The following is a 14,638-nucleotide window of genomic DNA, read 5'->3' as shown; positions in this document are numbered from 1 at the left end:
ACGTTGTCTGTGACGGCTGTTTCAATACTCGTGAAGAGCACCCCGGGGGCATTATGAGGGACAATAATGTTTAATCCATCAAGTTTTGCAATATAGTGTTCAATGTGCTTGGTATTAAAGTGCCAAGTGAACTCTGACAGCTTGAAATCTACACTGGCACCTACACTGGAGCTCTTTAAACAGTGACAGACAGACAGACAGTTTAACCTCTGACCTTATAAACAGTAGTGTGAGAGACAGACAGTGTAACCTCTGACCTTGTAAACAGTAGTGTGAGAGACAAAGAGTGTAACCTCTGACCTTATAAACAGTAGTGTGAGAGACAGACAGTGTAACCTCTGACCTTATAAACATTAATGTGAGAGACAGACAGTGTAACCCAGGTATGTGCACATGCTTTGTGTGAAAGATATGTTGTCCTGTATGTGTGTGTGTGTGTGTGTAATTCTCAGTCATTTCCCTCTGAGATGACAGTATCAGATAGACAGGAAGCCGACCGGAAACCACCAGCATCTGCACTTCCTGTTGGTTGCTATAGTAACCTGCATCACAGCCCAGTGGCACATGCTGTTTTTCTAAATGTGGGCATTGCCATGGCTACAGGAGTTTGGGTTAACCAGCCTCCATCTGAATCTGTTTAAAAACAGGATCAAAACAGATGTGTTACAAACGACTAACTCATGATCACAGCACATTTTAAATTCAGCATCATTGTTCTCATACCATTACAGCGTGGCTGATTTCATAATGTCTCATTATGAGTCCTGGATACTTTATAAATGTTTGGAAATGTTTATTTAACATAAATAAATTCTCCTGATTGTTGACATAAATCAGTAAAGTGGTGAAGGTTTAAGGATAATAAATATGTCACTATAATATTAAAAATATTTATAATTTGCGTATGATGAAGGCAGGAGAGGAGAATACTCAGACAGAGATCTGTGTCACTTGCTATACACATCTCTCCTTATCCCTCCTCCCTCACCTCCTCCTCCCTCATACACTAATTCGCCTCCTCCCTCATATACAAATTCACCTCCTGTCTTATATACAAATTCACCTCCTCCTCCCTCATATACAAATTCACCTCCTCCCTCATACACAAATTCACCTCCTCCCTCATATACAAATTCACCTCCTCCGCCCTCATATACAAATTCACCTCCTCCTCCCTCATACACAAATTCACCTCCTCCCTCATATAGTAATTCACCTCCTCCTCCCTCAAATACAAATTTACCTCCTCACCTCCTCCTCCCTCATACACAAATTCACCTCCTCCCTCATACACAAATTCACCTTCTCCCTCATACACTAATTCACCTCCTCCCTCATATAGTAATTCACCTCCTCACCTCCTCCTGCCTCATATACAAATTCAGCCCCTCCTTGTGACATACTAATACAAGTTTGGACATGGGAATTTTGAAATCATGTATTCAGAACGTGTACTTGCCAGTGGAATCAGTGACTCAACAATGATCTCTCCTGTCCTGGAAAATAACAAAGATAAGAGATAAATGAATACACTTCACCATGCACTTGTCACAGAATCAACTGAGTGATTCTTTCGTTCCAGATGGGCTCTAAGACATAAGTGCTTTGGTCATGACCCCTGCTTTGGTCATGACCCCCGCTTTGGTTGTGACCTCTGCTTTGATCGTGACTGGAGTTATCAAAATGCCTGATCAATCCTATTCCTCTTTTAGCCTCAGGTCAGAAAACTGTTAAATATGATAAACATGCAGTCTGATCACCTCCAGGGCCCATTATTAAACTGTGACTGGTCCAACTATATGTTTATTTCAAATCACCGTTTCAAATTTCAAGTCTCAAAGATTCTGTTATACCTGGCACTGCAGTCAAAGCCTCTGTATTTTCTGTTTACTCTGATCTTTCATTTTATTCTCACATCAGAGACATTTGTAGACTAAACTTCCTCCACTTAAGAAACATTTCCAGTATTAGGACTTAAGTGAAGACTGAAAGAGGACTAAAATAAGAACATTTTACAGAATTAAAACAAAACAAAACAATGGATTGACTGGACATTGAGAAGTCCTTAGATGCAGACCACACACACACAAGGAAAACATATATATATATATATATATATATATATATGTGTGTGTGTGTGTGTGTGTGTGTGTGTGTGTGTATATATATATGCATGCATCTTTTTGATGAGCAAACAAAGCGGTGTTTATATTGGTTTTATATTGGTGTTTATATTGGAACTCTTATGTACTTTCCTGAGGGGAGAAGTTGGTATACTGGGTCCAATACATGGGTCTATAGATGGCACCAGATTGGCCTGGTGTGGGCCATTGAAGATCATGTTAGCTGTATGCAACAGGAGTTCTAATGCTCATTTACAACGCAAATACATACACACACATAGGTTTGACACTCATATTCATCTAATGTTAACAGTAATCCACTAGATGCTCACTCATGAGATTTCCACTAGAGTGTGAAATTTGACAGGTCATCCCATATACTCTCAAAAAGAAGGCTATTGCAGCTGGGGGATAGGGAGTCTCAGAACCGCCAAACCCAGACGGGACTGACTGAATCTCTCTGACTGGCACCACCAAGTCACAACAGGAAACCTCTGATTACTTCCTGTCAGTTCAAACAAACAAAGACCCACATATGTCGGAGAAGAGTTTCCCAGCCATTGGCCACTGATATGTTTGGGCGAGAGCTAATACTGTAATATAGACACTATGAGGCTAAAGATAAAACTGAGAGAGAGAAGGATGAGTCCAGGCTAACAGAGGAACAGAGAAAAAATGTGATAGAAAAAAAACTAACAACAGTACAATAACTGACAACAGTTAATTAAGAGGGCAGAGAAAGAAATAAAGAGAGAGAGACAGACAGACAGACAAACACAGAGAGAAAGATAGACAGACAGAGGGAGCGAGAGAGTGACAGCGAGAGAGAGAGTGTGTGTTTTTCACAGAGTGGGGCGTGCCCTCTTTAGGTCAGTTCCTTGAGGAAATGCAACTGAAATGAAGTGAATTTTAGAGCTGAGACAGAAGCTGACTCCTGCAGTTTGGTGAAAAAGGGTTAAAGGGTAAGGTTAAAAGGGTTAGAAGTTGGTCTCTTTAAAAAGCTCCATTTCAACATACAACCCTCTGAAAATCACACACAAGGGGACATACAAGCATTCCGCGACACTGCGCTGACGAAAGGTAAGGACAATCTCTTTCATGAACTCCATCAGTGTACGCAGTTCTGGTGTGTGTGCGTGTGTGAGTGTGTGTGTGTGTTTGTGTGTCAGCATGTGTGTGTGTACTCTGTCTGTTACTTACCTTAATTTGTCCTATCACGCTAATTTTGACAAATATGACCCTCCCCCCCCACACACACACACTCACACACACACATTCAGACACACACACACACACACACACACACACACATTAGCAGCGTGATTGAGATGTTAGCCCGGTGTGGAACAACACAGAACACAGACAGGCAGCAGTGGACCTGACACTGGGATAAAATCTTCCCTTTCATCATCAGATTTTTATTTTAATTCCAAACGGAAAAGAGGAGAGAGCACAGACAGGCAGCACTGGACCTGAGTGAGGCAGTCAGTTCAAAGCCCAGTCAACATCATGCTACTGGAGTCTGGTGCCCAGGGGTTTGTGTGTGCAGCACACTGTGGCACTGAAAACCAAACTTTACAGTTTCAGGAAGAGAACGGTTTGTCTCTCATTACACTTCCTCTAAATGCCTGTCTGTTCAGAATGACACTGAGTGACAGAGTGCTCTCTGACACACACACACACACACACATACACACACACACACACTCATAGACACACGTACAGACAGTCATGCATGCACACATTCTCACACACACACACGCCAATACATGCATGCATGTCCATGCACACACACAAACACACACATATGGTCATGCATGCCACATTCTCACACACACACTAATACACGCACGCACACACATGCACACACACACACACACACATACACACACTCATAGACACACATACACACGGTCATGCATGCACACATTCTCACATACACACTAATACACACACGCACATGCACACATACGCACACACACATTCCCACAAAACTAATACATACATGCATACACAGACACACACACACACACACACTTCTTGTTCTTAGTTTACACTTCTGGTTTGATGGTTGTAGCTTTGCATTCCAGTTCCTCTTGTTTCCACTGAACTCTGTGGTCATAACAGATCACCTAGCATCAGTGTGTGTGTGTGTGTGTGTGTGTGTGTGCCAACCCTAGGCAGTGGAAGATAATGACTGAGCTTTCTGTCATGCTGTCCCTGCGAGATGGCAAAATCTCAGCACGCGACACACTTCTTGTTCCCCGACCTGTGCTGATCCCTGGTCTCTGGGCTGATCCCTGGTCTCTGTGCTGATCCCTGGTCTCTGGGCTGATCCCTGGTCTCTGTGCTGATCCCTGGTCTCTGGGCTGATCCCTGGTCTCTGTGCTGATCCCTGGTCTCTGTGCTGATCCCTGGTCTCTGGGCTGATCCCTGGTCTCTGTGCTGATCCTTGGTCTCTGTGCTGATCCTTGGTCTCTGGGCTGATCCCTGGTCTCTGGGCTGCTCCTGGTCTCTGTGCTGATCCCTGGTCTCTGGGCTGATCCCTGGTCTCTGTGCTGATCCTTGGTCTCTGGGCTGATCCTTGGTCTCTGGGCTGATCCTTGGTCTCTGGGCTGATCCTTGGTCTCTGTGCTGATCCCTGGTCTCTGGGCTGATCCTTGGTCTCTGGGCTGATCTGGTCAGGTGTAGGTTACTGATCAGGTGTAGATTACTGCTCAGCAGGGGAAACTAAGACCTGAAAACATGTAGAGAGATTCTGGTTTTGAGAGCATGTTTCTCTGACTTAAGATTACACAAGTGTGTCTGGTTGAAACTGGAATTTCAGAGAGAAATGTGTGATTGTGAAATTGGTGGCAGTTTTAGGGAAGCGACGTTGGCCTTGCAGACACAGGGGCCCCACTACAGAGAGTAAACGCATACAGTAAAAGTGTTAAAGACACTCAGGTCTGAGACTAAGATTCTGATGTTTGTGGAGATACATCCACTAGACAAACTCTTCTCTCAGTCATCATATTCTTAAAATGACCAAAAGCATCTGCCAAATGAATAAATATAGATGTAATATTATGAATAAATGTAAATGTAATATATACATTTTCAGTAAATATGTTTTACTTGATTGAGTTAGAATGTAGACGGAGTGTTTTATAGATAGACACAGGTTATTTTTTGATTGTCTCACTCTGAAGACAGGCAGTTATTTTACATTATCATTTAATGTCTTTAAAGAGGGAAAAACGGTGACAACAATGTTTTAGATGCTGTGAGTGAGGGTTTGAAACAGTGACAGAATGAACGAGCTTGAATTAGAAGGAGTGAACCTGAGATGAGTGAATTAGAATCGAATTAGAGGGAGAGAACCTGAGCAAAAGAGACGAGTGAATAAGACATAAAAGTTGTTATCTTTGTCTTGTCTGTTTCCTCTCTCTGACGGTTACACACAGGAAATCATTACTTCCTCAAAAAAGCGTCTCAGCATTTTTTTTTTTTCAGAGTAAGCAGAGAGAGAAGGGGGGGGGGGGGGGGGGGGGGGGGTAAAAAAAAAAGTTAAAAAAGGTAAAAATGAAAATGCCGTTTATGTCAGGCTGTTGAAAGCGGTTAGGGTTAGGGTTAGGGTCAGGGTTAGGGTTAGGGTTATATATGTATATGTATTTTATCTCTTGTCATGTGAATTCAGCGATGACAGTGAATCAGCTCTGGATGACATTAAGTATAGAGCTGTTTGTAAGTAGTATGCATTTGAATGTGTGCGTGTGTGTGTGTGTTGGGGGGGGTTAAATTTCTCTTAGTAATTTAATCAAATGATGAATGATGGATAGGTTAAGGGTGGTTCAATGTGCTAATATTGAGCTAATACAGACAGCGGAGTAAAGACAATAATGTTAGCATGTTAATTCTCAGCTGATACAGACAGCGGAGTAAAGACAATAATGTTAGCATGTTAATTCTCAGCTGATACAGACAGCGGAGTAAAGACAATAATGTTAGCATGTTAATTCTCAGCTGATGCAGACAGCGGAATAAAGACAATAATGTTAGCATGTTAATTCTCAGCTGATACAGACAGCGGAATAAAGACAATAATGTTAGCATGTTAATTCTCAGCTGATACAGACAGCGGAATAAAGACAATAATATTAGCATGTTAATTCTCAGCTGATATAGACAGCGGAGTAAAGACAATAATGTTAGCATGTTAATTCTCAGCTGATACAGACAGCGGAGTAAAGACAATAATGTTAGCATGTTAATTCTCAGCTGATGCAGACAGCGGAATAAAGACAATAATGTTAGCATGTTAATTCTCAGCTGATACAGACAGCGGAGTAAAGACAATAATGTTAGCATGTTAATTCTCAGCTGATACAGACAGCGGAGTAAAGACAATAATGTTAGCATGTTAATTCTCAGCTGATGCAGACAGTGGAAAGGACAGCTGTTTTACGGTGAGAACTCTGTGTTGGGAAGATGAAAACCTGGTGAATGACTCAGTCATTTGAGTGACTGATAAAATTTGTCTTGAGGGAACAGACAGTCACCACAAAAAGGTCCGCCACAAAATGTTCACATGGAGTCACCTGAGGTCAGCTGGGGTCACGTGAGGGTTGTATCAGTTGTGTTAGCAGTGCCCCTCCACCCTATGATAATTACACTGTTTTAATGAGGGTCAGTCTCCGCAAAGTGCTGCTGTGGCATGTGTGTGTGTGTGTACATGTGTATGTGTGTGTATTACTGGCTTATTAAACGCCGGTTGACTGAGTTATGTGTAGTACCGGTTTTCTGCTTTTGTTCCCTCTGTTCTGTAGGTTGGAAAGTGTCTGTTTGTCCCTTGTTGAGCTGTGAAGTTGAAGTGAAACGTCTGTGCGTTAATTCCCTGGTTCTGTCCGATGTGTGGTCTCTGTAGTAATCATATGGTTCATTTCCCTTTGCCCTTTGGCTTGTGTTTGAGAGACCCCTGACAGTAAAGGCTTCTTCTCCACATGCACTGAGCTTCTCCGTCTGTGCCTGACAGTCTGTGTCTCACCAGATAAAAACAAAAAACAAAACTTAAACATGACATGAGCCCAGTAAAGACAGGAAACTGGTAGACAAACTGGAAGAGTCCTTTCGTGTCAGGTGTCCCATAACCTTTGACATTCAGTTCATCCAGAGGGTTACACACACACACACACACTCAGAGAGAGAGAGAGAAAAACGTCCCAGAGTACTGCGGGAGTAACTGTGTCTGTCTTTCCTGACCTTGGCCAGGCCATTGTCACTGAAAACCTGTAAATTACATCTGAACAACACTGAGGCTGCCCAGCTACACAGCCTCTTCCTGTCTTTGTGTCTCTCAGTAAACAGAACAATAAACACCTTTATACACACGTCACAATACACACCTTTATATACACACGTCACAATACACACCTTTATACACACGTCACAATACACACCACCTTTATTCACAATAAACACCTTTATACACACGTCACAATACACACCTTTATACACACATCACAATAAACACCTTTATACACAAGTCACAATACACACCTTTATACACACGTCACAATACACACCTTTATACACACGTCACAATACACACCTTTATACACACGTCACAATACACACCTTTATACACACGTCACAATACACACCTTTATATACACATGTCACAATACACACCTTTATACACACGTCACAATACACACCTTTATACACACGTCACAATACACACCTTTATATACACATGTCACAATACACACCTTTATACACATATCACAATACACACCTTTATATACACTACACAATACACATCTTTATACACACGTCACAATACACACCTTTATACACACATCACAATACACACCTTTATACACACGTCACAATAGACACCTTTATACACACGTCACAATACACACCTTTATACACACGTCACAATAAACACCTTTATACACACGTCACAATACACACCTTTATATACACGTCACAATACACACCTTTATACACACATCACAATACACACCTTTATATACACACATCACAATACACACCTTTATACACACGTCACAATACACACATTTATACACACATCACAATAAACACCTTTATACACAATAAACATCTTTCTACACGTCACAATACACACCTTTATATACACGTCACAATAAACACCTTTATACACACGTCACAATAAACACCTTTATACACACGTCACAATAAACACCACCTTTATTCACAATACACACCTTTATACACACGTCACAATACACACCTTTATACACACGTCACAATACACACCTTTATACACACGTCACAATACACACCTTTATATACACGTCACAATACACACCTTTATACACACATCACAATACACACCTTTATATACACACATCACAATACACACCTTTATACACACGTCACAATACACACATTTATACACACATCACAATAAACACCTTTATACACAATAAACATCTTTCTACACGTCACAATACACACCTTTATATACACGTCACAATAAACACCTTTATACACACGTCACAATAAACACCTTTATACACACGTCACAATAAACACCACCTTTATTCACAATACACACCTTTATACACACGTCACAATACACACCTTTATACACACGTCACAATACACACCTTTATACACACGTCACAATACACACCTTTATACACACGTCACAGTACACACCTTTATACACACATCACAATACACACCTTTATATACACACATCACAATACACACCTTTATACACACGTCACAATACACACATTTATACACACATCACAATAAACACCTTTATACACAATAAACATCTTTCTACACGTCACAATACACACCTTTATACACACGTCACAATAAACACCTTTATACACACGTCACAATACACACCTTTATATACACACGTCACAATAAACACCTTTATACACACGTCACAATAAACACCACCTTTATTCACAATAAACACCTTTATACACACGTCACAATAAACACCACCTTTATTCACAATAAACACCTTTATACACACGTCACAATACACACCTTTATACACAATAAACATCTTTATACACACGTCACAATAAACACCACCTTTATTCACAATACACACCTTTATACACGCGTCACAATAAACACCTTTATACACACGTCACAATACACACCTTTATACACAATAAACACCTTTATACACAATAAACACCTTTATACACAATAAACACCTTTATTCACCATAAACACCTTTATACACACATCACAATAAACACCTTTATACACACGTCACAATAAATACCTTCATTCACAATAAACACCTTTATACACAATAAACACCTTTATTCACAATAAACACCTTTATACTCACACGTCACAATAAACACCTTTATTCACAGTAAAAACCCTCATTCACAATAAACACCTTTATTTAACAAACACCTTTATTCACCATAAACACCTTTATTTACCATAAACACCTTTATTTACCATAAACACCTATACACGCACTTCACAGGCCCAGCGTTAGAACTGGCCTCATGTTCGCAGGTGCTCTGCTACAGTGCAGGTTTATACGATCTCTGACAGGTACCAGCTAAAAGAACAGAATGACATCCAGAATATATATCAATAATACTACACATACACAGAGTCTAAAACACTTACATTTATATTAATATTTCTGCACTGATTATGTCTGACTCTGTGCCTCCTGTCTGCCTTCCAGAGCCAAGATGGAGGGCTTCAGTTCCAAGACGATGGCGATGAAAGCCCAGAAAAAGATTCTGAGTCACATGGCCAGTAAGTCAATGGTCCAAATGTTCATTGATGACACTAGTAGTGAGGTTCTGGACGAGCTGTACCGGGTGTCTAAGGAGCACTCGGGGAATCGGGACGAGGCTCAGAAGGTGGTGAAGAACATGATTAAGGTGGCAGTGAAGGTCGGAGTTCTGTTTCGACACGAACGTTTCAGCTCCGAGGAGTTAGCAGTGGCACAGGACTTCAGGAAGAAGCTTCACCACGGAGCCATGACTGCCATCAGCTTTCACGAGGTAACCACAGCAACGTGATTTATTGATACTTAATCAGTTCATGACACATGTTGTCCCCAAGTTCTCCCGAAGAACTGTGAGGAGTGTGAACACACAAACACATCTGTTTCTTTCAACACACTGCCCTGAATTTCTCACCAGTAAAGTTCAGCACAAACACACACACGTGCACACACACACACAAACACACGCATGCATAGACGTGCACACACACACATACACACACACACACGCATACCCACGCGCGCACACACACACACACACACACACACACACACAAGCACGCATGCATATCTATTGCAGTAAAGTTTCATCAGTTATTCATGGTTAATTCTTACAGCAACAAATGAACAGTTCTGCTGATAAAGGTTCATTGCACTAACTGCAGCTGATGGCTCAACATGCTCAGATTACTGTGTTAGCATTTAAAAGCCCTCCAGATTTAACACAACTGAGACTTTTGTTCCATAAAAAACTTAACAAAAACAAAAACAAAAAAACCTTATTCTTATAACTAAGTCGACGCTAGCCTAGTCTGATTCCAGGTAAGACTGGAGACTACTTTACGTTGAAGTTAGTTAAAGTAGTCTCCATATGGATGCTGAATGTCAGATCCCTCAGTCAGAGCAGTCTGATATAACTTCCGAACAGAAAACTGAAGATTTCAGCACTGAAACACTGCTTTATGTCTGTTAGCATGAAACTGAAGATTTCAGCACTGAAACACTGCTTTATGTCTGTTGGCATGAAACTGAAGATTTCAGCTCTGAAACATGCTTTATGTCTGTTAGCATGGAACTGAAGATTTCAGCACTGAAACACGCTTTATGTCTGTTAGCATGGAACTGAGGGTTTCAGCACTGAAACACTACTTTATAATAATAATAATAATAATAATAATAATAATAGATAGGTGGATAGATACATACATACATACATACATACATACATATATTGTCAACATCACAGTCAAGTCAGACAGGTAGGCTGATGTAAGCCCATGTAAAATTTTATTTATGTTAATGAGACAACCTTAAAATCTGCCCTTGCATGAATTGGGAGCCAATGAAGAGAAGCCAGGACAAGTGAAATTTGACCAAATTTCCTTGTTCTGGTCAGAATTCTGGCAGCAGCATTCTGGACCAGCTGAAGACTTACGCAGGTAATAGAGGCACGCAGGCCAGAGTAAAGAACATCGCAGTAATCGAGGCGAGACGTGACGAATGCGTGAACAATGGTTTCTGCATCAGCCATACTTAGAAAGGGCCTAATTTTAGCCATATTACAGAGGTGATAAAAGGCAGTTTGGTTGTGTTGTTGATATGAGTGACTAGCGAGAGACTAGAGTCAAAAATCGCACCACAGTTTTTAGCTGTAGAGTTTTGAGAGATGATGCAGCTGTCAAAATTTAGGGTAAGATCAATAAAAAGATGCTTATGCATAGGGTGGATCAATGACCAGCATTTCAGTCTTGCCTGCGTTAAGCATCAGGATATTTGAAGACGTCCAACCCTTAATAGCACAAAGACACACCTCAAGGTTAGCCAATTCAGAGCGGTCATTGTGCGGGATAGGTCATAAAATCTGAGTATCGTCAGCATGACAATGGAAGTCAATGTTGTAACTACGAATAATGTCACCCAAAGGGAGCATGTAAATAGAGAATAGAAGAGGGCCAAGGACTGACCCCTGAGGAACACCATAGTTAAGCTCACTGTATTCAGAGGTCACACTGTCATAGTGGACACATTGCTTTCTATCAAAGAGATAAGATTTAAACCAAGAGAGCGCCAGGCCACGAATGCCAATTTGATTTTCCAGGTGCTTTAACAAAATAGTGTGATTGACCAATATAAAATGCTGCACTCAGATCAAGCAGAATAAGAATAGAAGTAGCACCAGTGTCCATGGCTAATAAAAGATCGTTACTTTTGTAAGCGTGGTTTCAGTAGAGTGAAAATACCTGAAGCCTGACTGAAATATTTCAAACAGACTGTTAGAGGACATATGGGCTATCAGCTGAACTGCTACAATTTTTCAAGTATTTTTGAAAGAAACGGGAGATTAGAGATTGGCCTATAATTATTTAAAGCTTCAAGGTCAAGGTTTGGTTTTTTAAGTAAAGGCCTGATCACAGCTGTTTTAAAAACGGAGGGTAAAACACCAGAAACACAGCTTTATGTCTGTTAGGAAGATAGTGGTAGAGTAGGGACAGGCACTGACATACACATGACATGCTGGAGGGTGCCGACTACTTGGCTGTTGGACCTTCAACTAGTAGTCCAGCGTTCTTTCTCAAAACTACGTCACAGCCTGGATACAGCTCCGTGGCTAAGGAAGAAAAGAGTTAGGGAGGTTTTCGCACCATTCAGTATATTCTCCAAACTGGCCAGGACTCCTACAGTGGTTCAGCCTCAACTTCCACTGGGTTTGACTGCAGGTGACTGACTTAATGTTTTAAATGGGAAAAGAAAGACCAAAGATAAAATTCCAATTTCCTCCTCATCCTGCGGAGACGCTTCACTGGGTTATCCACAAAGTCTGGAGAACGATTTGATCCTTTTACTCCAGCTGGACTGTCAGAGTTTAGTGTTTTGATCACATCCTCCAAGCTTTCAATATGTTCCCACAACAATTTTTCAAAAATGTTACGTTCGATTTGACCACGCATTGATGAATATGATAATTCCCTCCCTAAACTTATGATCAGAGTATGAACAGAGACATCACAAACCTCTTGTTTTTCCTGTCTCTCTCAGGTGGAGTTCACATTTGATAAAGTGGTAATGGTGGATCTACTGGTGGAATGTCGGGACCTTTTGCTCAAACTGGTGGAAAAACATTTGACGCCCAAGACGCATGACCGTATTCGTCATGTCTTCAACCACTATGCCAACCCAGACCTGCTAACCCACCTATACGACCCAAAGCGGTCACTCTGGCCAAATCTGACCAAGATCTGTGCTGGACTCAACAAAATGATTGAGGAGGGGAAGCTCTGAGAACCAGTCCAAAGCAAGAGGGACTGAGAAACTGAGTCGGGTTTAGGCCTGGAATGGTTTGGGTTTGAAACGGTTTTGGTAATGATTTGGATTGGTTTGGAGTTTGGGTTTGGTTCTGCCAAAAGGTCTGGTTCCAGTTTGAGTTTTCAAGGGGACACTTCACGCTGTCTGAGCAGAGGGTGGTATGGATCTCATTTTATCTGATCAGTCTGAAATGTTTTAGACCATAACTGACGCCTGTGTCAGATATGTGTTCTGTCAGAGCTGTGTCTCCACAGCAGAACTCAGACTCAAAAGGAAGAATCTCTCCATCACTCCTCTTAAGTCTTCCACAGAACTGCCATGTTCTGATTTTAAATCTACTGCATGACAATCTGTGTGTGACAATCTCTGTATCTCATGAACTCAGACATCTGTATCCACTAAATGTACAGTACAAATCAAAGCCACACTGCTCCATGGGAATTTACTGTATAAATCATAGCCACAGTGCTCCATGGGAATTTACTGTATAAATCAAAGCCACAGTGCTCCATGGGAATTTACTGCAGTGGGTCAGAACATCTTGGGATTCTGCCTATGTGACACACAGGAAACTATGTAGATAACATAGCCAGGTCTAAAAATCCAAAATGGGATGGGGATTTTTTTGTTATTGGATATTCTGTGCTATTAATTATTAAAGATAAGATACTTTGTGTACATCTTTCATTCAATAAAGTCTCATTTTATTAGGGTTTGATGTTGAAATATGATTACTGAGAAATGAACACACACACAGACACACACACACACGCAGGTCCAAAATAAAAGATTTTTTTTCTCCTGAAATACCAAAACACCCATCTTCTTTTACTCAGGTGTCCTCTGGTTGGACAGGTTCACTAACAGATCACGTCTCAAATATGAAGATAACTTCTAAATCCAGCAGATGGCACTGTGGGTATACAGTGAGGGAGTAGCCAACATGAAAATAATCTCAAAACTACTGTGTTTACACTGTCGTTGAAAGTCTTCTTTCTGAACTAGCAGACATTAAATATTATTCACATCAATAATATAATTAAATAAACATAGAACCCTGATATGTCCAATAGAAGCACAATAGAAACCAACGACATTCTGTTAACTACTGATCAAAGACACAGACCTGTTACACACCCACATACACACAAACACATAGTTTCCATAGTTTCATTGTCTCTAATATTTCAGTTCCACCGATTCTAGAGTCCAAACTGACCGGTTTTGCTCAGAGGTTTCAAGAAATAGACTTAATAACACTGTTCTGTGACCCAGCAGAAAAAGACTGTTCCTATGGACAACAGCTGGTTAATGAGATGTTTTTAAAACTATGGTCTGAAACTTAAATTTCATTAATCACCACAGGACAGATTAGTCAATGTAAGTTGTGTTTGGTTTTTATGAAAGTTTATTCAAAGTTCACTCTAACAAAATATTATCATTATTCCTC

General features: G+C 40.8%; 1 protein-coding gene across 1 annotated transcript; it reads left to right on the top strand.

The window, feature by feature from the left end:
* The first annotated feature begins 3,121 nt into the window (after positions 1-3,121).
* tnfaip8l2a (tumor necrosis factor, alpha-induced protein 8-like 2a) lies at positions 3,122-13,300 on the top strand. The gene is made up of 3 exons (XM_030789365.1): positions 3,122-3,203; positions 9,838-10,162; positions 12,922-13,300. The coding sequence occupies exons 2-3, from the start codon at positions 9,845-9,847 to the stop codon at positions 13,162-13,164; spliced, it is 561 nt and encodes a 186-aa protein (XP_030645225.1). The 5' UTR covers positions 3,122-3,203; positions 9,838-9,844; the 3' UTR covers positions 13,165-13,300.
* Positions 13,301-14,638: the final 1,338 nt, after the last annotated feature.

Source organism: Chanos chanos, chromosome 12 (assembly GCF_902362185.1).
Source record: "Chanos chanos chromosome 12, fChaCha1.1, whole genome shotgun sequence".
Lineage (NCBI taxonomy): Eukaryota > Metazoa > Chordata > Actinopteri > Gonorynchiformes > Chanidae > Chanos > Chanos chanos.
Note: the sequence above shows the minus strand (reverse complement) of the source record. Positions and strands in the feature narration are given on the sequence as shown.

Excerpts from the sequence above, each read along its gene's own strand:
- tnfaip8l2a (XM_030789365.1), top strand. The coding sequence starts at position 9,845 with ATGGAGGGCTTCAGTTCCAAGACGATGGCGATGAAAGCCCAGAAAAAG. Across the intron at positions 10,163-12,921 it reads CTGCCATCAGCTTTCACGAG|GTGGAGTTCACATTTGATAA; the intron begins GTAACCACAGCA and ends TGTCTCTCTCAG.